At 37.0% G+C, this 27,795-nt stretch overlaps 1 protein-coding gene across 4 annotated transcripts; it reads right to left on the bottom strand.

Annotated features, from left to right (window-relative positions):
* LOC109853924 (poly(rC)-binding protein 3) lies at positions 1 to 27,490 on the bottom strand. Of its 4 annotated transcripts, none has more exons than XM_020426498.1 (8): positions 26,341 to 26,523; positions 21,775 to 22,027; positions 16,293 to 16,349; positions 15,661 to 16,059; positions 14,960 to 15,082; positions 7,668 to 7,764; positions 7,178 to 7,457; positions 1 to 224 (listed from the first exon to the last, which is right to left on the bottom strand). In XM_020426498.1, exons 1-8 carry the CDS (start codon positions 26,406 to 26,408, stop codon positions 137 to 139), a joined length of 1,365 nt encoding a protein of 454 aa, XP_020282087.1. In that variant the 5' UTR covers positions 26,409 to 26,523; the 3' UTR covers positions 1 to 136. The 4 variants fall into 4 exon arrangements, with proteins under 4 accessions (XP_020282087.1, XP_020282085.1, XP_020282084.1 ...); XM_020426496.1 differs by lacking the exons at positions 1 to 224; positions 26,341 to 26,523 and adding exons at positions 1,844 to 3,799; positions 27,261 to 27,490 and having other exon boundaries at positions 14,678 to 15,082; XM_020426495.1 differs by lacking the exon at positions 1 to 224 and adding an exon at positions 1,844 to 3,799 and having other exon boundaries at positions 14,678 to 15,082; positions 26,341 to 26,550.
* Between the last annotated feature and the right edge of the window lie 305 nt (positions 27,491 to 27,795).

The raw sequence follows: 27,795 nt of genomic DNA, 5'->3' as shown, positions 1-27,795 counted from the left end.
TTTTTTGCAAGTGTATCAATTTGCAAGCTGGTTGAACACAGTGTGGCCCAGCTCCAGATGCCACTGATAACTTCACGCACTCTGCGATGCCCCACGTTCTTTCGACAACGATAACGACCACGTTAACACTCCACGTTTAGTGGATGGGCGATTTCACAATGTGGTCTGGTGGGATGAAATGATACGCGGGAATTCCCGGCACTCCCGATGTCTCCATTGATATCCTGAAACACATTCGGTTTGTCTGTTAGAACAAAGATTAACGTTCATTTAGAGTTGATATCATGTTTACCGATAAATACAGGGAAAGTGTCAGCGCGCTATCAGCGTGTAACAGACATACAATCAAAAATCGTTTTCAATATACATCCGCGGTTTAATACATTGCCGAAATATAAAATTTTTATGTCTCACGAACTTCCCTCGTACTTATGGAAAATAATATTGATAAAAGATCTTGCGATATGCGATTATTAACGTTGGAGGAAAGGATCAACGCGCATCACGACTGATCCTTTCATCCTGAGAATAAAACATTACATAGCAACATGCGACGCGGAAGTACAAAATTATAACACGAGTCTCTAGTGAGAATTCTCTTGAAACGTATTTGTACATAGACAAAGTTCGCGTTTCAATTGCATGCCCGATCTACATAAACTTTGTACGAACCATTAGCGGAGAGCTACATTATATAGATATTCAACTCTGTTTTAAACCTGCAAAATAAAGCTATTACTGTAAGGATAGAAAATTACAACTTCGAAGGCAATTATATTACAATTTTAGAAATTTTTTTACGTAATTTCTCTCGAAACAAAGGTTTCTCTTTAGGATGGTTAGTCGTATATCTGGTATAAAAAAAACAACAGATCGCACAGCGATTAAATGTAAAAAAAAAAAGTAAAACTTAAAAAACGAAGTGAAAGAAAAAACTTCGCAACCAACGGTCGAATAGGATAAGTCAATTAACAGGACTACAAAGGAACGGATGGTGCTTACCAAAAACGGGCAGGAGCCTGGATCAGTTGGTTGGATGGATATATCTTCTCTTTCGCTCTTTTCTCTCTCTCTCTCTCTCTCTATCTCTCTCTTCCTTTTTTACATCTTTTTTTTCTCTCTCCTATCTTGGTTACGCTTACACTTACGTACATATTATGTGTGTGTATGTGTGTGTGTGTGTACGATGAATCGCACGTACATAACAATTTGTATTCTTCTGTATACATTAAGCATTAATAACAATAATAACGTATTTGTTGTCAATTGACATGAGACTACAAAAATGTATATAATGCTGAATGTTCTAAGAATACAATAAAAAGTGATATGTACGCGATGCTATCAGCATGACAATAATATGTTAAATGTGCTAGCGTTAATAAAAAAATATTGAGGAAAACATTTTATAAACATCAAGTTGAAATTACGGAACTATTATTAATAGCAGAGAATCGCGTTAATATGAGAAAGCTAGCTCATATTGTTGTTATTGTTAAACAAAATATATATCTAAAATATATATCTTTGTACGCAGAAAGTCCTTGATCAATAAAACATTCTTGCAATTCTTAAACGTACATCAAACTCTGAATAACAATTCATTTCAGTTATAACAATTTTAAGGTAATAATTTTATTTTTTTGTTTTCCTGTTCGTTTATAATTTAACAATAAAACACTCAAATGTGTATATCATATAAAGAGATATGGCGTACAACACTAGAAATTTCTGGCATACGTACTAGAAATTTCATTTCTCCAATTATCTTAGAAAAAAGCTATTGTTTCTCTGCTACGGAACAAAGTATTAAAAGAAACGTGAAATTAGAAATCTAATTACGTCTTCTGTATGTATTGTTTTTATTAGTTTGATTTCACAAAAACATAATTTGTACACGCGAACTCATGCAGATCGGTTGTTTCGCGTATAGAGATGCATAAAGATTAAATATAATTATCGTTACAATAATACGACTATGTATGTATAGCTTGATTGTTTACTTCGTATAGCGATGATTGGTTATATAATGTTTCGCAAAGTTAAACCTTCAGAGTTTAACTCCTCTTCCGCCCTTCTTTTTCTCTCTCTCTCTCTCTCTCTCTCTCTCTCCCTCTCTCTCTCGCTCTCTCTTTCTCTCTCGTGTTGTAAATAAACTTTCCGATCGATTACACAATTGTGCAAACCGGTTTGCTTTTTTTTGTAAGAAAAAAGATCATACAAGTCATCAAAGCACATTACATGATTACGACATAGTGCAACACGATTCAGTAAAGAATAATAAACATGATTTTTTTTTTCAAGAGACGATTTCTTTAACATAGCTCCCTTCATTTTGTCTAAGTTTTTATTATCTCACATACTCATTCACGCACGCGCGAAACTTTTTCCTCTATCAGTGGAATCCTATATTTCTATTGTCTACTGTCACAAGGAAAAAATCACATTGAAACAGTTACACTAAAAGTTTTTGCTTCAAAACAGTAGTAGTAGTAAGAATAATAATAATAAAATAATAATAATAATATCAATATTATGTAATGTGTGATTTTACAATAATTATAATAATTATATATTTTTATAAAAAAGAGATTGTGTCTTGCGACGGTGCATGAGCGATCGCGTCCTCCGAGCCTGCAACATGATTGTATACAGAACAAAACGTTAATACCGAATCAAATTGATGAATAAGGAATCACATTGTTAACAATTAATGTTTTTCACCGCTTTGCTCTCACAGTCTTCATACTATGTATATATATATAAATATATATATATATTTGTGTGTATATATATATATATAGAGTATATATATAACTTCGATTATCCTACTCTCGGAGGACGTGCCACGATATTGTTATGTGTGAATTCTAAGACTTAGCATCGGATCATATCAGAGTAATCGATTTAACGCAACACAAAATACTCTCCAAACGTTTTCACCAAATTTACTTTTTATTTTTCCTTATCAAAGAAAATAGAGAACTGACAAAAAATTCTAGAAAATAGTTTTGCACAATAGTCTTCAAAAACAAATATATAAATAAAAATATACAAACAAGATATAATCTTCCTTCGAAAAGTACTTTACTTTCAAAAAAGTTTTGCAAAAATTAATCGTCAAGTTTAATTTTAAGCTATTTCTTTCTAGAATTTTTTTTTTTTTTCAAAATTTCCAGCTTATCTATTTTTAAACAATTATATATTTACTGTCCCTATCCTACTTAAATATATATAATAGTACAATTACATAATCAAAATAAAAATTTGTAATCCTTCGCCAAGTCTTGATCCGTACTCGCTACCCTGGCGTCCGTACGCATTTTACTTTGAGTGTTACACAAGTGTCTCTCCTAGAAGATGTGTGTACGTGTATGTAGCATTTCTCCGATAGCATTCCATCGTTCGTCCGTGCGTTCAGTACGGATTGTATTTAGTACGTTCCGACTTGAACTTGCCGCTGTCAGTCGGACCTGGTGCGCCTGGACTACGTAATCTCGGTGTAAAAGTCTTGTGTGACCGGTGTACGCCGGTAGTCTGGACCGGTAGCGCGGATGCAGCCGCGCCAGCAGCGCCACCTAGCAATTCCGTGAGTCCGCCGAGGGCGGTGAGGCTAGATAGGGCGTTGAGGGCGCCTGGCTTGCTTAGCAGCTGAGCCAAGGGGATGGCGCTGGCCAAGGGAGAGGCAGTGGTAGTGGTGGTAGAGGGGGAAGCACTGGCCCCGGATGCTCCGGGAGTGGTACCGCTGCCAGGGGTTTGGGTATTTTGGGCCTCTAGGTTAGCTTTCTGCAGTTCGACACTGGGGAAAAGACACAAAATGTAAAAAGGTGAGGGCGGGAACGTTTCTAGTAAAACACACAGTGTCAGAGATTTAAAAAAAAAGAAAAAAACAAAATGATGAAAAATAAAATAGTTATAATAGTAGTGATAGTAGTGGCAGTAGTTTTTGTAGTAGAAGTAGAAGTAGTAGTAGTAGTAGTAGTAGTAGTAGTAGTAGTAGTAGTAGTAGTAGTAGTAGTAGTAGTAGTAGTAGTAGTANGAAGTAGTAGTAGTAGTAGTAGTAGTAGTAGTAGTAGTAGTAGTAGTAGTAGTAGTAGTAGTAGTAGTAGTAGTAATAGTAGTAGTAGTAGTAATAGTAGTAGTAGTAGTAGTGTATATAGTAAGAAACAGTAGTAGTAATAGTAGTAGAATATAGTGAAAGTAGAGTAACAATATATAGAATAGAAGAATAGTAGTAATAGTGGTAGAAAATAGTAGTAGCTGGTAGTAGTAGAATAGTAGTAGCTGGTAGTAGTAGCTGCCGCGGAGAATTGTCAAATAAAATGGTATAAACAAAAATAAAACAAAAAAAAAAAGATAAACTAAATAGGTATATCATAAGGTAAAGAGTGTTACGCTAAAGAAGTGCTCTGTGGAGCGTGATTATCACGTACACCGGCTACGTGGGGAAATCTTTTTTGCGTCAGGCCGCATTTGGACCGAATGTTCGTGTTTCATATTTGGACAGGTTAAGAGTTTTGACTGACATGCGCGCGTGATAACGGGCATCGGTCAATAATCAGAGAGAGAGAGTCATATATGGAATAGGAGAACATTTGGAACCGGTCAAAATGCGTCTTATCGCGAAAAAAAACGCGAAGATGCACCATGAAGATAAAACGACACGTTCGCTGAGTCTACTTTTGAAATACATACATAAACATTTTGCACAAAACAAAGATCACGTTTACCAGTATAAACAAGTAGACTCGCGAACGGTGCGATTGTTTCTAGATGTAACGTGCTCGTTATACAGGCAAAAAATCATCATTAGAGGACATTTTTTTCATTTCAATGAATTTATCATGCATAGCTTATGTTACGACTAGAACAATTTCCATGGTATGTCAGTTAAAACGAGTAAACAGCTTTCGTGGCTTATAGAAAAGGCAGAAATCAAAGTAAACCAGGCACAACACATGCACTCTGCCACGTCGCGAACCGCGGTGTCGCGCGCGTCATAATGTTATTATCACAATGAGATTACGATTTATATCTTACAGAGAGAGACATTTTATATCTATTAATCGCGGTTGTAAACAGTCGATAATTGCCTCGTACGTCACGTAATCCGAATAAGAGAGTGAGATCGGAATTAGACAAATGTGGCAGAATGTATTTTGGCCAACAGCAGTGCTGGGATAATACGTCATGTAATAAACAATGGCAAAGGGTAAAATACAGAAATAATGAATGATAATATAAATATATAAAATACAATTCGCTATTTATATGCAGTAGTAAAATGTGAATGATATCTGGAATAAAATATAAATGGATTATAATTATAATGCAAAAGTGTGTGGAGAGAGATAAAGGTGACGACCCACGTATTCGAATTGTACTCGGCTGGTAAGAAGTCTTACAACATATCGCGAGCTCGTGCTGACTTTTATTTTGTCGTCCTCGACTCTCATCGACGACTACCGTTAGTACCGTTCACCATTATAATATTGCTATGATGCAAGTAGATTAGTCCCATAGCGTAATTAAAACAAAAAAAAAGAAAAAAAAAAAAGAAAAAAAAAAAAAAAAAAAAAAAANAAAAAAAAAAAAAAAGAAAAAAAAGTAACAGATTTTGAACACCGACCAATGAACATTAAAGCGATGGTAACAACAGCGATGAAGCGTATAACTAAAATGTAAAGATGCTATGGAAGGTTCCTAGTAAGGACGAAGAAAAAACTCTTTATACCACGCAAATAAATACATCGGTTTATGTAATGTACATTTGTTATACATTAGAAAGATGTTCTCTTGTGACTCTACGGATATTTATATGTATGAACAATAAAACGAGTAAGTATTAAGCGTGAATGTAAGAAGCTAATCGTCCATTACCGGGAGCCTATCGGATTAGAAAGAAAACGATTCATTAAAAACCGAATCGAAAGGAAGAATTGTGATACGTTTGTCTGGGACTGTTCGGGATTAATTGTCACTAAACGGAGCGACAGTCCTTCGTGCATCTTTTTTTTTTTTTTTGTTTTTTTTATTATTATGTCTTTCAGTCGGTAGTTCATTTTTGCTTAAAAGGACAGCCAGCGATAATAGGAAAACAGATGTTGAGCGGAGTTGTGTCTTCAGGATACTCAGGGTTACTGGACCTGGAAAACAGGACCTGGAAATAAAGGATTAAGATCCTCTTCCGTCCGTTGCGGACGATGACGACTGTTCTTCCCAGTATCTGCGTATGCAAACGTTGGTTGTGCCTCGGCCGTTGTGACATCTTTTCCTCGTGTCGTTACCTTAATACTACGTACAACCTGTTACGTTTATAAAACTGAGATGGTGTTACGTGACGATCTGCTATTTTTCTCATTCAAGAAATTTTTAAACAATCGTAAATAAATCATTCTCTATTTATCTCACAACAGATTTATGCGCGCGCGGTATCCGACATTTTTCTCTCGTAACACACACCACCTCTTCTATAATATATCTCGCGGCGACACGCAGTAAAGACGACTTTTCTTGTAACATCAGCTATTATTTTCCAATTCACACAGAATAATCTCTTCTCTATCGTTAACAATCTTGTAAAGTTTACAAATTGTATATACGAGTTTATTCAGTACACAAACCTACTTGTACAAAACAAATGGATAAGTCATCTATACGCGAGTTGCCTTGAGCGGGGATGGTAAACGATATGATGATGGGAGATGCTCTGCGGAAGATGCCGATTCGACTATCCCTTGCAGTCTTATCATTAAAACACAAAGTTAAAGTGACAGCACAGATTATGTGAGAGACGAATAACACAAACAGGCGAATCGGCGAGTTTTGTATATATTTGGGGTTGGAGAAGAAAAGTTGACAAGAAGTTTTTTCTACGCCGACGACACACATTATTCGATAAGCGGTGTCGGCAGAGATGCGAGGGTGGGAGACAAAGAAATAAAAAAAAAAAAAAATAAAAAAAAAGAAACCAAAGGAAATGCCAATCGCGATTCACCGTAAAACGTAGCCGGGACGAGTTTCTGACTGCTTTCTAGTGGAAAATGAAACTAGTGACACCGAAAGACCGAATCTTGGACGAACTTCACAGAATAAACTTCTCCGTCGATCCGAAGGTCGGCCTTTGGTTATTTGACCAGTACGAAGAAACGACGTGCAGGCCACGTGGTTTACTTACCTCATATTGATGAGATATTGTGCCAACGCCACGGCGTCTGGATTCCCAGTTATAGTGATCGTGCGGTCCGTTGCTCCGCCTTCCCTTTCCTCGCAGTTGCTGATTCTGATCATGGCGCCGGAGATCTGACGGATCTCGGCGATCTTGGTACCGCCTTTCCCAATGATGCAACCGATCAGTTCATTTGGCACAGTCATCTCGTGTGTCTGATTGTTCGCCGCTGGTTGTTGTCTGTTAGTGTTACTCGTACGCAGCTGGCTTCCGGCCAATGCGGCTAATGCTATGATCATTGATATTGCGCAAATATTAGAAAAGTGTCAAATCTCTTTCTCGAGCTTTAATATACACATAGGTCGTATAATAATATAAATACAGAATATTATTAAAATCTGAAATATAACTCATTCAAATCTTGTTATGATTAAGGACAAGAACAACAGATTGTTTGGCAAAAGGACAATTAATTGATATAATATAATTGTTCACTTACCTGCTGGATTAAGACCACCCGTATTCGCTGGTGTGGCGAGACCTCCAAGGCCTAAGGCTGCGAGACCAGCCAAAGGATTACTACCCAGTTTGCCCATCTGCAACAACGATGTAAAGACATATTGTTCAAAACTACGGATCGCGCGTAAAAAATTGCACGAAGTGTGCTCGAGAAGAGAGGATTTACGATGACACCGAAAAGTGTGCGTGTACGTATGTGTATTTTTTTGAACATGTCTGCTTTTTTGCGCGTCACGCTCAATTTCGAGCAAAACTTCTTAGCTCAAAGACAGGCTCATTCGAGAAAGTCTTATTCAGTTCTATGTGTGGAAAAGGAAAGGGAAAAGGACATCTTCCGCACGCAGTTGACGATACGTCGACCAATCCCAGACTTGTTCCGTCGTTTATTTGTTGGCGGCGTGAAATTTCTCGATGTTGTCGTCTTGTGTCCTTTGCGACGGACATAATTGAAAGGGATCTTCCCGACTTCCTAGGACCGGTCAGACGGCTGAGAGACTCTACGATAACCATTCGAACAATATCGCTACCAATTGTTTTGGCTTGGAGCAAAAAATTTCAACGTGGCAGGTACACAAAGTTTTAAGGATGATCGTTTCATTTGTAGTTACTGAAATGATCTGTTAGATTGTTAGAGTACAAGTTTCTGTCTTTCTTCCAATAACTTTCCGCTGCCATTATTCCACAAGAAATTTATCGTTTCAAATGGAATGAAATCACACCAAATTAAAAAATATCAAAGATTCCAGTAACAAGTAATGATTATCTGTAAAAGTAGTTATTAAGCTACTTTTTTTATAGTTCAATTAAACTTTCGTTTTTCATAACATCAACGTATCATAATAAATGAAATAGAATTCTTCTAGGAGAGCTTCAAACAAACAATAATTTTATATAATTTATCATGAAAATGTCAATTTACATAACATAAAAAAACGGCGATTGATAAAAAAAACTAGTGAGTTCCCTGAATCACGTTACTTCGAAAATCGTGGCAGAAATTACACAGAAAATAAGGAAGGGAAAAAGACGCTTAAAATTACAAAAAGAGAGAGCGAACGAGGTTGAGACAATTATATCCTTGCACTCTCATTATATAAATATAATCTTTAAATCGTGTTAAAACTAGCAAAAATTTTCGTTGTATGTACTGTCCGTCAAAAATTGACGAGATTAAATATTCTGAAACACGTCTTAAACACCAGAATGGTCTTAACTTATTTCATCTTGCTGCAATAATTATTTCATGAACAAAAAAAAATAATATTTTGGAAAAACTTAATAAATGCGCAATGAAACAATATCTGCTAATTACTACTGATGATATTTTTATCTTTGATTTAAAAAAAATAATATAAAAAAGAAAAGAAGCAGAAGGAAAAGGTATTTAGGTATATCGTGTTCTTGTACATGTACATCATTTTCTATATCAATGTTATAATCTAAACTAACTTATGTGCAAAATTCCTAATACAGCGTATTTCACTGTATGAAAACTAAGCTTTGATTTTAATATACATATACATATATGTTAATGTATAATATAAATATACATATATATATATATATATATACATATTTCAAGCAGCTGTAATATATATACATATATATACACACATGTATACATATATGCGTATAATATTCATTTTGATATTTTGTTTTATTACAAGATATATATATATATATATATATATGTATATAAAATTTATATACATATGCTTGTGTTATATAATAAGTATACAAAAATCTTAAATTTTGTTGTGAAATTTTCATTCTCTCTTCGTTTTCTTGAAATTAATTAATACATTTACATATATATAAAAGTTTAAATATATATATCTTGCGTGAGTTACACAGTCATATATGTATTTTTTTCAAGAGCTCTAAAACTTCTAGAAAAGAAGAAATATAAACAGTCTAAAATTATAATCAATTATCTGAAAGTTAGAAGCGTGTGATATGTATGTGTGTGTATATAGGATTTGTATGTAGGATTTGCGATTTAAGAATTTATAAATATTCTTCTCGTGGAGAACCTTTTTTGTTTTCATGTGATCTCTACTGTGGCTTAAATAGTGGAAACGTAATGTACAGGGCAGCCCACCCTTACACGATCTCGTCGCTGACTCTTAGCTAAAAGAGTGCCGGAAGCCATGCTGTTCTAAAGGATGCCAAGGAAAAATGGTGAATAACTGAGGATAAAAAGGAAAAACGAACAAAAACGTAGCATAACAATCTGACAAGAGCAAAATTAAATGTATACGTTTATGTTGACGTATGCACAAAAAAAGAAATCTAATCTCACTTTTAGTTCTCACGAAGTAAAAGGTTTTTAAACACACAGGCTTACAAAATTATATAAGAAAAACTCTATGCAAATATATTTTTTTATCTATATATCATCAGAAAAGTAACAATTTTATAATTTTTGAATATTATTAGAAGCGAGAAACAAATGCGTGTGTTCAAGAAAATTACATTAAAAAAATTATAAATGAAATTAAGTAAAATCATGAACACATGACCGTGAATAGCATTTTTTTCTCGACTTTAGATAATCTTTTTCTTTTTTCAAAGAAAGTTCGGTTGTCGTCGGGAAGGAAAAGTTATAATTTAAAAGAAGGAAAGTAAGGAACGATTTTTCTTGTAAGACTGTGTATAGAGAAAAACAGAAACACAAAATCAGAGACAGTGTTCTAGGAACAGAAGCGAAGTAGTAATTATGTACTATAAGCCGTAGAGTTTTTTTCAAGCAGATTGAGAAATTGAGAAATTAAAAGATGAGGGTATCGTGAAAGTAGATATAAAGCGCAATAGTAATAATATACCTAGGTAATCTATATATATATACCTCTTTTCGTGCCACGCATGCATGTCTCTGTTCGTTGTGATTTTGTCATATTGTTTATTATTTTTCTCAGGCCGATCAGCCTACCCCTTCAGCCACGTCTCTCGAAGTTGACGGTCAATAAAAGAAAGATCGATCGAAGAGGAAAGAGGAATAAGAAAAAAAAAAGATCAATTCAAGCCGTAAGAAATATATCCAAAGATTTTTTATGTGATATAAATAAGTCTCTATTTTATCACATATCTCGTAGAGTTTATTTTTTTTTTTTTCGGGTAGCAAATCGGACTCAAGGAAGTCGGGCTCCGTGTCGGTCATCGGTCGTTGAAAAGCGCACAGAAAGAGAAGATAGGAAAGAGAAGAGAAGGTGAGACACGACACGTTATCCTGATAATGCTTTGTTAAAACATTTGTACAGCATGGATTTCGAAATTTTTTCGCCTCGATGAAAAACTCCGGCTGTCATAGAAAAAAATTCTTAGTTTTGATTTTTCCCGTTGAAGAAACTGTTTTTGGAAAATATTACAAAATTTAAGAAAACGAGAAAAAAAAGTAATACTCCAACATTTATTTTATTCGATTTGAAATTTAACGTAAACTTTTTCATTCAATGTAAAAAATTTAATTTTCACTAAGCTGCATTGATCTTTTTTATAATTCTCTTTACTTGCGGCAGAAATTTGAATCCGATGATACGACGGTTTAGTAGTCTGATAAAGATCAAATAAATTTTTTATTAAATTGAATTATCAACGACATAATCGCATAACGCTAATAATTATTATGCGCGATACTATGCACGGCAAAATATTTAGAAATAATTAAAGCTGTCGCGAATCAACAATGATAGAACAGAACAATGATACGAGAATGTAATGTTCCAATATTGATTTCGTAATTTCCCATTCTGTTTCAAAAACAATATTTCGATCCAAATGATTATACGAGCATTTATTAGGATGACGTTTCATGGCATGTGCCGATCGACCGGCCGGACAAGTGGATTTTCAGATCACCACTACTACGCTGTATAGCTCGAAATCATAATATATATTCACTACTTAGTGGTATCATACTTTGGCTTTCTCAATTGGATCACAAATCATTTTGTGGAAACTTGTGGCGGTAATATCTGAGATCTTCTAAATACATATGTCTGTGTGTGTATGTGTGTGTGTCTTTTTTCTCTCTCTCTTTTTCTCTCTCTCTGACCGAATCCAACGACAAGCTATGACGAATCCATTGTGTGAGCAAGCATTCATGCTAAGCAGATTTGATCGATAGACGCGAGATTCGGAACAAATCCGTGTTATTTTTTTTTTTTGTTTTTTTTTGTTTTTTTTTTTATTGCCAACGCTCCCAAATTCGCTCCAAGAGTGACTGAAACCGCCGCTCTAGGACGATGACCGTATCGACGAGACAAGATTATTTATTCCGATGCAGCAAAATTCACAAACGCATCAAATATACAAAAGTTGAAAAAACCGATTAAGAAAATCGCATTTTTCTTAATCCTATAATACAATATCATTTATATTACAAACACAATGTAAGTAAATATAAGTAAAGAAATATAGATTATGTAGAAATCGGTGAAACAAATGGTCAATACGATCATCAATGAAACGATGTATAATAGATGCGGTAATCGACTGCATAATAACGTCAAATACCAGGTTGCGATCAAATGATTTATATTTAAAATTTTCAAACGTGAATAATAGAAAAGATACATGTTTGCTAAGTCGATTAATAAAAATCAAGTCAAAATTTAAATAATTTAACAAGAACAAATAATGTCGCGTGAATATTTCAACTGCCAATTCAGATCAAGTTGGTCGAATCGGACGTAATTGGGTAATAATCACCCACCGTAAAAGTATAAAATTAAATAAAAAGATATTATACGAAATTTTGAAGATCCATTTTTTATCTGGTATCGCTGCAACTTGGTATCAAAACTTGCATCATGTCGTACAATCGCACTCTTTTTTTTAGATAACATGCATAATCGAATTTTTCTATGCACTGTGAAGGATCAAGCAATTCTTAAAGTAATCAACCCACTACCAGTCGCAAGCGTACGAAGGAAGACACGACGTGTATACAGGCTCAGGTCAAAATTTGTAGAAGCATCGCGCGGTGAACGTTTAGAATTTAGAAAAATAATCCAGAAAGAAAAGCGTGCACGAACATGTGCGAATCGCACAAAAAGCAAAGCTAATGAGTTTCGCATGACTTTGCCAAAGACTTTAAAATTCGAACTTGAACTTAACTGTAACTTTAGGAAAGTTTCTTTTTTTTTGTAAATTAGAATTCAGCTCGCGCTGAGTTACAATTGCAAGAGTTTAATCTATAAGAACATCTTTTTCTTAAATAACTGAAAAATCAAATTTTGAATAATTTTTGTACTTTTAATAAAGTTTCAAAAAAAAAAAAAAAATCACGATCAAATAGTGATTTCTTACTCTTCGAAGTGATATTCTACAAGTTTATCAGATCACATTAGATTTGTTTAATCAAAGTCATGCAATAAGAAAACAAAACGATATGTATGGTTAGATTTAAGCACATACAATAGGAGAGAGACTTTCGCGCGCATTTGATCGCGAGTTAAAAATAACTCGCGAGATGAGATGCAGCGTGAAAAATGTTTCCTGGATAAAAAAACCGCACGGGGACATCGAGCAAAAAGCCAAGATATTATGCCAAGGTGTATATATGCGGGAAGAAGATACAGAGGACAAGAGCAAAGAGCTTCAAGAGGAGGAAGGAAGGGTGGCCTAGACAATAGTGAGACATATCGATAAATATATTTTCAGTTGTCACGGCATTTGGTGGAAATTAGAACGATGCCGATATGTGCGCCACGTATAGTGGTGATCGCTTGATTGTCTGTGATTCTGTCTGCAATCTATTTTGTCACCGAGTTCATCTCTATCGCTCTACTCCAACGCTCGGAACTCGAGAATCTTGTTTAGCCAGAGGTTATAAAATAAAATGATTTTGCCTCGTTTCAATCTTAGTGCGCGAACAATCATGTTTTCTTCTGTAATACTAATCAATCGAAATTATACTTTGATATGTAATGTTCAATTAACACGTTCGCTGCCCATCACACGCCAGAGCGAGATGAGACTCTTTCGCAAGTAGCCGTTCACGTACCAACGCGCGATGAATCTATGTTCAGTGAGCTAGCCAGTCGGACTCTGAATGTGAAACCGTACAGTTGGTCCATCACGCGGTTATTGTGAAGGTATATTGGCTTCCAGGTGAGTGGTGTGTTCCTCTCAAATGGGCAGCGAATGTGGTAAAAACAAATTACACAGGGAGTTAAAATTATATTTCGAAATAAACGTTATTTTCTTGTTTTTTTATTTTGCAACTATGTATATTTCTATAGTAATTTTCTATTATAACTCAAAATAATCTACACCTTATTCGGTTCAATAAGTTAACACTAATAAATTATTTATTCGCATGACGGTTAAAGAGAAAAACAACCAAAGTCAAACGCGTAAATTGAATAAATATTAACAAAGCCGCGGCACGAACTTTTTATATAACTTACTTGTAACTCAAACTGCTGTTTGTAACCGCTGTTGCAACGAACGAGTGATTACACTTGATTATTCGTTAATCTATAGAACTTTCTATCTCAAAATCGCCAACCAAACCCGACTTAACCGCGAAACGATCCTATTATTATTGCAAATGGGCACTGCCTTACTGCGTGGATTTCTCTTACTCGATTATTACATGAAAAAAAAAAATAAAGAAAAACATACTGAATGTAAATATTGAAATAAATACAAGTAAATGACAAATATACCACAATTTCTTCGCAATAATACTAGTTTCTTAACAACACACGAAATCGGTTGTTTTCTCGCAATCATTCCAATTTCGAACCATCTGCCAAGTTTTGCCGAACTGAAATTTTGCCAGGTACATCAAGGAACGTGTATATAGTGACGGAGACATCGAACAGAGGTGTATCGATTTTCAGACAAGTGAAACGAAAAACCATTCGTATATATTATCTAGGGAGAGGAAAGAGAACGATGGAGGGAGATAAATGGGTAAATCAGAGGCAAGTCGAGAAAAGGGTACGGGAAAGGGTGGATCACGAAAAACAAAAGACTTACGGCGTCTGCCACGAGGTGTGCGGGCGGGAGGGCTGCCTGCAAGTGTCCACTCTTCAGCAGGGGGTCGGCGAGGCCTGCCACGCTGGCGTGTAAGGGGCTCGGGTGGAGAGGATGATGTGGGGTTGTAAGATGGGCCGTGGATAGGAGCGGGTGCCCGTGAGAAGCGGCGAAGGCCGAGGACGAAGGGTGGGCCGCGAAGGGCGAGGTCGTCAAAGTTTGGGTATTCAGCGAGGGCGGGGTGGGCCCGGCAGCGGGCGCGGGCAATGGTAATACTGTACTTACGTCCGAGTGGGCGGGCACCGCGTAATTACCCTGGATGGTGTAGGCTTGCCCACCAGCCAGGATCACTGGCCCACCGACTTGGGGTTTGGGGCGATAAGGGATCGTGGCACCTTTGGGAGGGGACTGAAACAAAAAGAAACACATGCACAAATACGAATACACTGGTCGAAGTCATTGCAGTTTTAATACAACGTCTCCGTGTCATCTAGCTCATTATATAGTTCAATAATATTATATTTTTATAAAATAGAGAAAAATTATTTTTATACGTGAATGTCTGAGCAATTATTTTATCAATTATACATTATCGTATCCGAGTTTTACTTTTATTGGAACATTTCAATAGCTACTCAATTAACTTTTTTCCATATGCATTTGGCAAAACGCGGATGAACCCATGGTGGAGGGTGAAGGTTTTTCGCGAAACGGACTAAAATGGTTTTTTTCCATTTTTATTTTCTTTTTTTTTTTGACCTGTAATCGCCATCACGAGTTTGACTTGTTATTATATGGAAAAGGAGTTAATCAATAAATGTTATATATGTAGTTTTAGATATATTTTTAAATAAAATACCATATTGTACAATTCTCTTTGAAAATTGAAGTTATTTTCGACCAACAAATGCAATTTTTTTAAAAGCTCCAAAATATAAACTATAACGATTCTAGAACGGTCAATTTCTAACGCCATGGATACGTACCTCTAGCATAACGCAGCAGATATGATATATGCATTGCGTGATCGCCTCGCTGGTACCGGATATGGTTACTGCACGTTCCGTTGAGTTAGGCAACATTTCGGAAGCGACCTGGATTGAAGCACCGGTAACCTCGCGAATCTCCTTGATTTTAGAACCACCCTTGCCGATCAAGGAACCGCATTGCGAAGCGGGTACAATCAGTCTAAGTGTGATAGGTGGCCTCGACACACCGCCACCACCTCCGGCACCGCTGCCCTGGATGTCGTGGAACTGAGAGCACCATTCTTCGAATTTCTTGCATATTAGCGTAAACGCCTTGAAGATCGAGTTTGTCGGTCCCGTAACAGTCACTATCCGCTCCGGGCAGGAACCATCGGAAATATTGATTTTTGCACCGGACTGCATCGTGCGAACAGAAAAGTCACTGATTATATATGTGTGTGCGCGCGCGCGTACAAGGTGTTAAAAAAATTTTAAGACAGCCAAAATGTAACGATAGAATGGATCAATCCGAACAAAAACATAAATTTACCATTTTGCAAAATTCACCGTTTCGTGACACAACGCGATCATTACGTGACTCTTTATTTTTCGTTACAAGACACTCACAGGTCGCAATAATTAACACTTACCTCTTCACGGAATCTCTTGACAATCTCTCCTTTTTTCCCAATAATGCTACCAACTTCCTGCAATAAAATAAATATGTTACGATGAAGACGATTACATATGTATACATATTGGCTATCAATAAATAATAAACAATTTCTATTATATTTGCGTTAGCAGATTTAACGACGACAATTCCGCTAAAATATGTTAATATTATATTTAATATATCAATTAATATCGGTCGCGTGTAGAAGAATATATTACAATGCAAAATAAATCGGAACTTAAAATTGGAATTCAAAATTAACGTCAAATTTGTAAATAGCTCGTGTAAATAGCTTTTTCATTTAGACATCACGTCTTCCATAATGTTATCTACTTCAAGATAACGTTATCGTTAAGCTTCTATGCAAGAATTCCTTTATTTTTTTTTTTTTTTATCTAAACTTAGATGATTTCACGTGAAAAAAATGCTGTTCGGAATGAATAAGTTGCTCGTAAATTTATCGGTCCTCAGCTTTTCAGAGTTTTGTCAAAATTCGTCTTACAAATTTTTCCGTCCAAGTCGAACAACGTTCGAAATACGTTTCGACGCAAAAATTACATTAAGTACATCACGACAAGTGCCAACCTTAATTAGGTTTATATGCTTCCGTTCTGCGAGCGAAGTCGGTGACGACGACGACACCGGTCGTCACGATTTCTCATTGAGGCGCACGAGATAACGCACGATCAGATCGAGCATCATCGTCAACAAATTAGATGTATGCTAGTAGCAAATATAGTCGGAACAAGAAGAAGACAGTGAAACGATGAGAGAAGACTTGGCGACGTGCCAGCCACGAGGGTCAGCTACGATCGACAAAATTCGCGAAATTGCAAATCTTCGAGAACAAATCGCTTCGAGCCGTGTTATCAACCCGACAACGAAGAGAAAGAGAGAGAGAGAGAGAGAGAGAGAGAGAGAGAGAGAGAGAGAGAGAGGAGGAGGAGAAAGGGAGAGAGATATCACACACACAGAGGAACATCATGGCGGTTCCTTCACGGAGATGACGCTTTTAAGTGCCTATGTATAGCTCGACGTTACCGGTCAATAGTTTGAGTGCACACAGCCTACTTTTATGAAACAGGATTAAAAGTTTTCCGATATTGTCCTACTTCTGTAAATACCTCGGCGTTGTCGGTGCAAAAGACAAAGCTATGCAGAAAACATTTGAAATAATAGCGTACCGGCCGTAGATGCGCATTTATCACAAGTGATATTTCAAACGTTAATTTCAATTTGAGAACAAAGCCAACGAAACATGTCACACAAAGATACAAAGCGAGGGCACGTGGCGCGAGATGCAAACAATATTGCATTACTACACGTGTAACTGCAATACAACAGCTGTTGTGTGCGAGTTTTTACTTTTGGAAAGAAGATATAAAAAATGGTGTAAAAAAACTTGGAGTTTTCTAAATGTCTCGCGATTTGTGCGAACAGAAACAAATTTCTGAGATCCTCGCGGATAAATCGTGACCAACTGGCTGGTCCGGTGACTCTGGCTCCAGTTCAAATCCCGGAGTCCGGAGATTTGTCGAAAAATTCGAGAAGGTAACGACAGAGCGACATACAAAGAAAGCTAGATAGTATCCCGATTAAACAAAATTAATTTATTGTCGTTTCTCATAACGTTCGGATTTAACCGGTGCTGAGGAAAAGTCGATACGCGATGTAGCCAAGATAAAAAAATATCGGGATAACAGTTCTATATATATATATATAAGTCGGCTGGAGTGAGATAAGCCGAAGTTTGAACTTGGGCCAAATATTTGCGTCATAGCGCTATCACAAAATGATAGAGACGAATGACAGCCGTGATACCGTTGAACAATACAACAATGTTAAAGACAAAAAATGTGAAAACTAACTGAAATGGAATTGACACACGATAATTTCCAGGTCACAGTCTTTGAGAAAAAAAAAAAAAAAAAAAAAAAAAAGAACATTGCTTCGAAAGAAAACGATTCTTGAGTTCTCTTCTAAATATCTTCGCAATGTTGTAATTAAAAATACATTCTTCTTCGTGATCATAGCAGATTTAGGTTTAGCGCGTATTTTTGAACAAATTAACTCACGGAATAAATTCGCATTATGAGGAAGATGTTACGACTAGGGATAATGCGCCTTCAGATAATGAAATCACGATGATAATTCCGCGAGATGCACCGGCAGATTGGCTTTTGGCCCTGGCCGATGTCCAGTCTGTCCCAAAAGATCGCGGCGCATACTCTGCTAGTGTGTGTGTGTAGCAGACATAATGCTTCTCCGCCACCAAAAATGCGGCCAGACGTATTTATTTCGCGCGAAAGAGGCTGCGCGCCCGTTCTATCCGTTTATCTGCTTCTTGCAAAGCTTCCAAAAAAAGATTTTGCAACACCGCCATCACGGTATTGGCAAGCCGGGTGGTGAACAGACGTATAATTAAGAAACGACCGTGAAATCCGTGACGTTTATGCCATAATTTCGAACTATATATCCGCCATCAATGAGAACGTTTGGAGACAAACCAGAATCACATACATTGCAATCCGCTTTTCTGCTCGGAAAGATACGTTGTGTATAATATTCGTATAATATTTGCTCCAAGTGTTATCGCATTTTTATCCGGAGTAACAAGTTACTTATATATACATATATACAGATATATCTTTAATCTGATCTATTTAATAAAATAATATCGCGGAATGAAGCTTTAGAGATAAGCCTCGGAGACATAGTCGCGATCAAGAAACAAATAAATAAAAAGTATCGTGAAGATATTTTTTTGCGCCGGAGAGATCATTTAAATTTTTATTGAGCAAGAGAGTTGGTTCTAAACAAGAGTTAATAACATCGCCTGGGAAACCCGCGCTCGAAGAAAGTGTTACCCGACGATAGAAGAGAGAGAGAGAGTCGCGGCAAAAAGGGATAGCTCGTTATTTCGCGGCTTATTGTGCGAACATCAAACTCACACGTAAAAAAAACACACGTATTAACTTTTACATGCAACACGCTTTATCCTACGCGCTTAGATCGAGCTGTGATCCGTTGTGAAGGATTCGCGTTTCGATTGCAGCATCGCGTTCTGATATCCAATAAAACCTGTCTCTCTCTCTTTTGAAAATTCTCTCAAATCTTTATCCATTTCCGATGTCTGTGCGCTCACAATCGCAACCGCATGGATATCAACTACCGCTGCGAGATATTAGCAACCAAATTGTAAAACTTGGCGGTGCTTCGCAATTGCGAAAAGTACATCGAAAGAAACATAGGCGCGCAGCTAGTGCAATTAATTATCGCGAGACGACGGACATTAAATTACTCGTGTTATGACGGAAGCGATATTGAACCTCGCGCAATGATAATTAATTACAAGTAAAACCGGTGGCGAGCGATGTGTGTTCTTAGAAACAAGAATAGAGTTCGAGTATCACCTACTACGCGCTGTATACATATATATATTTTGACGCTCGTATCATCTCGTTTGGAAAACCTGCAGTTTTCCGGGGATTAATCCTTTCTGAAAATTTGCACCAAGCGATGATCTTGCGCGTGACGTAATTCTTAATACGCGTATAAATGCATCGAATTATGATGCGTGCGCTGCTTTTACTCTCTCTCTCTCTCTCTCTGTTTCTATATACCTAACTACATACAATGAGTTGTACTGTGCTACGCACAATGAATTCACGGAACGAGAAAACCGAGAAATCCAATCTCTATTTTCTACCTTACGTTTTATTCGTTTGCGATTCTCCGTATTGTGATACTAAACCAATGAGAGATAATTACTTTTTACAAATCGAAGATTAGCAAGCTTGGAACAGCTGCTAATCGCTAAGATTAAATTTTTGATATCTCAAATGTCACAGATAATCGCAGCAACAATGTTAGCGGATTATTATTGCCAATGATCACCAATAGCTCTTTTTCTTGTCAGCATGAAATTAAACCGATTGTCTAATCGCGCTAAAGGATATTTTACCTCGTTCTCCTCTTTCACACGAGACTCTTTTCCGATATAATTATCTTTTCTCCTTCTTTAAACCCTCAATTAAAATTTTATATAAATGGATTTTTCATTTTCTCAAATATTCTTATCGATAATCAAAGAATTTTATATGATTTCTTCATAGACAGATATCTCATCGATAATTTACAAGAAAAAAAAAAAATTGTGTGTAATTTACGCAAAAACAATAATTTCGCATTCTTGGCAGAATACCAAACATTCGTACGTTTCAGAACATACGTTGTTAGTCAAAGATGCGCGGTCAAAGATGTTTTGCGATTACGCGCGTGCAAAGTTCTTCAATCGAAAAATTAATAAACAATTCATATGAGATCAGCGAGAAAAACGCACAACTTGTATATACGTGGTTTATAAATGATGAGAGTGACTGTGCAAGTCGCTTTGATAGTGACATCTCACTAACACAAGTGACGACATTGTTATTAAATTACTAAGACGTAATCTATCACACATGTAAAAAATTGTTTTAAAAAGAACTCTCTAATGTAACATAGAATGTGCAACTGTGACAATACAATGTTGCAATTTTTCGTTTTCTTTGTTTTTTTTTTTTTTATATCAATTTAAGTTTCATCTCTGTGATCTCAAATATATTGACTCACGGTCGGTATAAATAATTTGATAAAATCACGTTAAATAGTTTTTACTCTCATTATTTGAAGAGTGCGCGCAAGGAATGTCTCTGGTATAAAATAGGCCTGGCTTTCTCATTTCAACGGAAGACGTATATATCACACACACGTCAGAACACTGTGACTAGCACACAATGTGTCGAAAACGTACGTACGTAAATAATTCACAAAAAGAAAAGAAGCATTACAAAGTAACGAAGATGATCCACGAACGTTGCGTTTGAGATTTATTGTCGTCGTAAATGTCAGCCAAATAATTATGAGCTTTTCTCAGAATTCTAACATTGTCATATAGCCAAAAACGATAACCGGTAATGATGTTCTTTATCTAATGTTAAATAAGTTCTAAGTAAGATATTTTTTAAGCAGTGCAATGTGTTTTTCACGCACGTTAAATAAATAACAAAAATTTTGAGTATGTTCAAAACATTAAATACACGTGTCTGAAATACGAGCTAATGCTCGTTTTGAGAAACCAATAACAGCTGATACTCCGTGCAGAAGACTGTTTATACAACAAGATCTCTACATACGTGCCTGCAAACAAACATATACACAACGCACATACGTGTATACGTGTTTAATCTGTCCTATTTCTCTAATTACATAGCGAATCATAACAAGTAATCATCTTGTTAATGCTAATCCAAAACCACATTCTGTTTATTGCATTGTAGTTATTTAACTGTGAAATAATTGCGTAAATGCAATACATGTTAAACGAATAAAATTAAAACTAACAAGCGTACACACGAGCAATCGGTTAAAGCTCGACGAAATTATTACTGCGCTGTTATGAACGTGTGGCTTACTTTGCCCTGCATGATCAAGCGGATGGTCAGGGTGACCGAGGGATCATCATTCAACACCGGCTTGTTGTCCATGCCGTCCATCGCGTAGTTACGGGTCCTGTGGTTTTGATGAGAGATCTTCTTGACGTTCGCGGAAGGGAGGGGTGCGGAGGAGGGCGAGGAGGATAGGGGAAAGGTTAGGCGAGTGATTTTGATCGGGGGAGTATCGGGGGACGTGCTTCTCAAGCGTTCCCAGGTATGCTCAGGTCGTGTACTAAAATCAAAAAAAGTAATTGGTTCATGAAAATACAGTAGAATAGAAACACATATGAATATGTAAAAAAAACATGTAAAAATAGACAAGATCAATTTACACTCTAATTAAAAACAATGCCATTCTTGTTTATATTTTAACAATAAATGTTTAAAAGTAAATTTATTAATTAAGAGTGCGTATTTATAATTTGTTTATGTTGTAACATGAAAGTTTTGACAAATTGCTCATTAGTGAAAGAAGTTGAACATTTTTTTAGAATCGAATTTCAACATTAAAAAATAAAGTGCGACGAGAATTCTAAAACTATTGATAGATCGAAATTTCGCAAACGTTGATGATTCTCCTCGAATAAAAATCGAATTGCTTTACGCATTAAATGTCGCGTTTTTCTTTAAATCTTACTTAAGCGGATGCTTAGCTGCTGAATTTACCGTGTAGTCTTGAGCTCATTTTGCTTATTGCAAATATTTCGCTTTACAGTTGATAAATGAGATTATTCAGCGAAATATGAAGATAAAGTACACGACTATAATATTTTCTCGTTCTTATTGCGGAATGTATAGAAAATATAACGTCATTCACATAATTCTTGCGAATACGAGAGAAATAAACATCAATTTCCCGGTTCATAGTGAATCTCACTTTGAGCGCTGAGACACTTTCACTCGGTAGAAAAGAAGAATAAAGCATTCGCGCGATTCTTTGAAAAAATAAAAAAAAAATAAAAAAAAACGGAATGTGCAGCAGTTTTTTTCAATTTCTCGCGTGTTTGACAAATATAGAAAAGAAAAAAAAACATTTCCAAAACATATGCAATGTGTGTGTATTTTATTTCAAATCGTCAAGTTTTGAAAAAAAGAAAATGCAGACACGCGCGAGAACGCATACGAATCTTTCAAGCCAATTCTCTTCACATCGCATAATCGTTTGAAAAGCGAGAGACACGGTTAATAAAAAAACGAGAATATTCGCAAGAGGCGATCAAGCGGCACACTCGCGGCGCGATATTATTTTTCTATCGTCTAACGTTTAATTACAGCTACTGTCGAGCCGATCGATAGGCCGCTGCAAAGCTTGGCGAGAAGTTCTCCCGAGATATATTCCTGTTCCCTCCGTGAAGGAAGGAGGCTCGCAACCGCACCTCTCTATATCTCTCCTTTCTTCAATGAGAGGGGCTCCTACGAGACAGGTTTGTACGGTCGGTCCGTTACGAACTGCAGAGCGCGGTTCTGGTACACACACACACACAGACATACATACGTGTATGTGTACAAGAATCGGAACTTTGTACGTCATATGAAAATTATCAGCGTCGCAATTTTTCGTTCGCAATACAAAATTAATAGGAAAAGTTACACGTTTGCAACAAAACAAACGCAGAAACAAAGTTTCTAGCACATCCGCGCTTCAAATCACGAAATTACCTTATACAATTTTTGGAGTTTTAAACCGATCAAAAGTGTGCGATATGTCTATTTCAAACAAAATATATTTCCACGTGTTTTTTTAATACTCCGCAATCTACATCGAGATATATGTCAAAAGTTAAAGGAATTTTATGGATCTATTGATTTTATTTTCAGTGAAAAGATCGGTGGACACACGTCTATCAAAGTTAGTAGACCATTTATTATTTGTAGACTATCTCATAGAAAACGAATTATGGAAGTATGTAACGTGGCAGTACAAAGCAAAAACAAAACTAAACGATTTAACGTCGCGGAGCGTTACGACGTGTGTATTCTAAGCTGCGTACGTTTATCGCATTTCACGGACAGCTTTGTGCAAAAGTTACTTGGTCACTCCTAGTTCCGTGCATCAACTTTCAAAGTCGCAGCGCAAACTTGTAGCCGCGTTACTTTTGCATTCGCGCGAGCGCAGAAATGTACAAATTTACTTTTCGTCCTACTTATGCTCATTATGCTTTCCGTGTATATTTTGAAAAGCTGTTTGTTGCACAGCTGTCGCGCAAGAAGTTCCATCTCGCAATTTTATCTTCTTCACGTACACACGCACACACACACACGCTGTCGCGTTACGTCTGTATTTCTTTTGTTCATAGCGACTGTATAACGATGTTTACAACTCGGAACTATAGATAACGCAAAAAGAACTCAATTGAGTTTAAGAAAAATTGAGTTTGTCAGGCGAAAGAAAGTGACAGGAAACGTTGTAAGTGTGTGTGCGTGCATGAGCGCGAACGCATTTAGGAAACGGAGCATATTGTTGTTCTCCTTAAACGATCGCTCCAGACGATATCGCGCCATCGTTCCGCTCTACGGAAATTCGCAATTGGACTGCGGAATTTAGCGTAATCTGTGTTCCAGAATTACTTATTCACACGTGTGCGTTTAATACAAATGGAATTTTTTTTTACGAAGCGTTTTACTCAGAGATCTGTCGCGCAAACTGGTAGTTATTGTTATCTCACTGACAGTTCTCTTCTCTTAATTGCGTATTAATATCCTCTTCATAGGTCTCGGTCCAAAGCACGAAGTCGTTGCACGCGCAATTGCAAAATAGTTCTAGAATGGAATATTTAATTTTTCGAATAATTCGAGAATAGAGAATCGCGCACAGAGAGATCAATTTATATAATTTGTTTTATTTTATATACCATATAGAATTAAAGTCGATAGCTAAAAAAAACTTGCGGAATGAGTTGCGAGAAATCGATCGATGAACTTCTGGATGCGCAAGATATCGCCGATGTAATTTCAGATGATAAACGAATCTTTATGAAGGCTCGCGATCTAGTTTTCTCGTCAACTAGTTGTTGGAAAGAAACAAAACTGTGCAACCAATATGACACTTTTCTTTGATACGTTAATCTCTACATTCAATTGTCAAAGACACGCGTATTGTGTTACTCGATTCTCAGAAGTTCAAATTTCAACGTTTGATTTTCCTGTTTCGATTCTAATTTCTATCGCGAAATACTAATCACTCGGATATTTCTGCGTTGAAATAAAATGGTAAAAAAAACAACAAAAAAAAAAAAAAAAAAGCAAGCGACGCCTTTAATTTGCATAATAGCGCCAGTTGTTTAATTGATTATATAATCGTGAAGAGCTCTGTACATAGTTCACTAGTTTATCGCGCATAATTGTCCGCGAATGCGAAAACCTCGAAATTTGTAATCTGATCCGATTTTTTAATAAAATAAAATAAAAGTGAATCAACATCCAGTAATTCGGTGAACCTTCGATCGAAACCAATGAATACAAATGACACAATTCAACTTTACAGTTATTTGCATGAGATAGCGCGAAAATTTAATAAACTATTTTTAAATACAAAATCCTTCCGTATGTTACAAACACTTTCTTATTTTAACTCGTGAAAGAACCCATTTTGTCATGGTCGCATAATCGCAAGTACAAACACTTCGATAGATACTCTCATCGCTTATCACCGTTCAGAGTTCAGTTTCCTTTCGTGACAAGTGTCTATGTACAGAGTCGGACTCCCCTCCGAGAAGATATCTCTTCACTTAGACTTCTCTCTCTCTCTCTCTCTCAAAGTTGTATTACCATAATATAAAAAAACACTTAACGCGAAATATATCAACGTATTTTACGACTTCCGTTCCTAACTCGACTTTTTTTGTTGCAAACGTTTGGATTCTAAATATAAATTTATACGTCACGTGAAAAACAATTCGTCACACTGAAAACCAGTGTCTCGACGAGTTTCTTCTGAAATACGAGGGAGAATGTGAGCAAGAAAACGCGTATTGTTCGCAATACGCTGTAAGAGGAAATACGCAGTGCGTATTGAACGCGTGGAAAAAGACACTCGGATGCATGCGAATCGTCGGACTAAAAGCAGCAGAGTACAGTTGCAGCAAAAAACTTGAAGCAGAGTTAATTTCTGATGTCTGTCTTCTCTCTCATATTCTCTCTCTTTCTCTTCTTGATAATAATTCATCAAATAACCGGTTTCTATCGGTGACCAGGTTACATCAATGTCGCTCGCTAAATTCCGCATTTTTCATTTTCCCTCTCTAATAAGCGCGGAATTCCGCGCTTATTAGAGAGAGAAAATTAATTCGATTTCTCATGACGATGCGCTTTTGAGAATTTCCCCACGTGTGGTTTTTGCGAAAGGAAAAATCAAAGGAACGAAAATAGAGACAGACATGATTGAATTGAACCCGATTGAGCGCTCAAGTACTAATTACATCGACACGCGTTACATTGTTGTTCGCTTTAATAATTTATCCACTATATATACCACAGACAAGCGTTCAAAACAATAATCGCTATATATGAACTAAAAAGTTATTTGAAATTTGTTAATGCAACAACCGGACGGACAAGGAACAGATGTCAGTTGGGGCGACGTTGAAAACCCAGTTAAAGCCAGGCCATTCCATTTTCCTTATCCGAGTAAGATCGTGCGAACAGAGAAAACAATATCGTGTTAACACTACCGACACGGCATATTCAAAACCCGGACAGTTAGTGCAACCCAAGTGCACCTAAACTTTAACGGGAACCGATCGTTCGATGGCAGCGCGCGTCTCTGTCGTTCCCGCCGGCTCGTATCGACTCGTTTCGACCGACCACAAGCGTTTCGAACGCTCCCAAGACGCAAGTCGGTACCACCTCCTATCAATTGCACAAACGGTGCACAAATTACCTACAGGAACTACCTTAGCGTTCGATAATCAACCGAATACAAAGTCTAACGGATTAGCGCGAGGCGAGAGGGGTGGATATATCATTATTCAGTCGCTCGCATGGCGCGTGCCGGTACAGCGTTGCCGTTGTCGCTTTAATCCGACGCCATACGAGAATGACCCAGCGAACGAAAAAGAAAGAAAAAAAAGGAAGAGAAACAGAGAGCGCTGCAGCAGTTCACATGAGAGAGAGAGCGAGAGAGAGAAAGAACAGTTGTCTTTCCTCTCCGTTATATTCGTGTCTTTTTCTTTTGCACATAATCACAGTCGTTGCAGCTTCCAAATTAATTAGACAAAAATACAGATATATCCGATTCACGCGCGCGCGCGTCCAACATCGAGCAACGTCGAGGCCACGCCGGCGTGTCTGGTATGATGGCGCACGGAACGGACTTCGGCTCGTCGAAGAGCGTCCCCGCGTATCGCAGACCGCAATAAGTGCGTAGTGGTTATGTTCGTTCAAGAGTTGCTTTACGATCAGCGCGCGCGGGGCGCGGTCGTGTACGTGTGTACAAGTATATTATTCGTATGCAAATGCGAATTTACCTAATGCACTACTCGGTCATCGGGGGATGGTACTACAGGCGGCCTCATCGATGCACACTGCACTCTTACGCGCGGAAACGAGGAGGGATGAAGAGAGGAAGAAAAACACTACACTCTACGCGACACTGCGAAACTGCACCACCTCGGAATGCGCTCCTCGTTCTTTCTACCTCGGCCAGCCCCACTCGTTTCCGACGATACGCGGCGCTGCATGCGCGCCGTCGCGTCCGCTTCGACGTTGTCCGTACAAGTGGCGCCGCGCATAAGTATACAACATATGTACTCACTTCGTGCTGCGCGCGCCGATCATACAGCCAACCTTGTACCCTACGTGGCGGGACGTATGAATTGCGAACAGTCCAAAAAACAATTATGTTCTATTCGTCGCGTTTAGAAATAGCACGCTATTTTATTTAAGATTTGTATTATAGTAAGACGATATTTGTATATAGTAAGACTTTGTAAAAAATGACTGTTTTTAAGATTACTTTGTTAGAATGGAGATTAATATGAGTTTTTTTTTTTTTTTTTACAG

This window comes from Pseudomyrmex gracilis, unplaced genomic scaffold (assembly GCF_002006095.1).
Source record: "Pseudomyrmex gracilis isolate BER0280 unplaced genomic scaffold, ASM200609v1 scaffold_56, whole genome shotgun sequence".
In the NCBI taxonomy this organism is placed as follows: domain Eukaryota; kingdom Metazoa; phylum Arthropoda; class Insecta; order Hymenoptera; family Formicidae; genus Pseudomyrmex; species Pseudomyrmex gracilis.
This window is presented reverse-complemented; position numbering and strand designations above follow the sequence as displayed.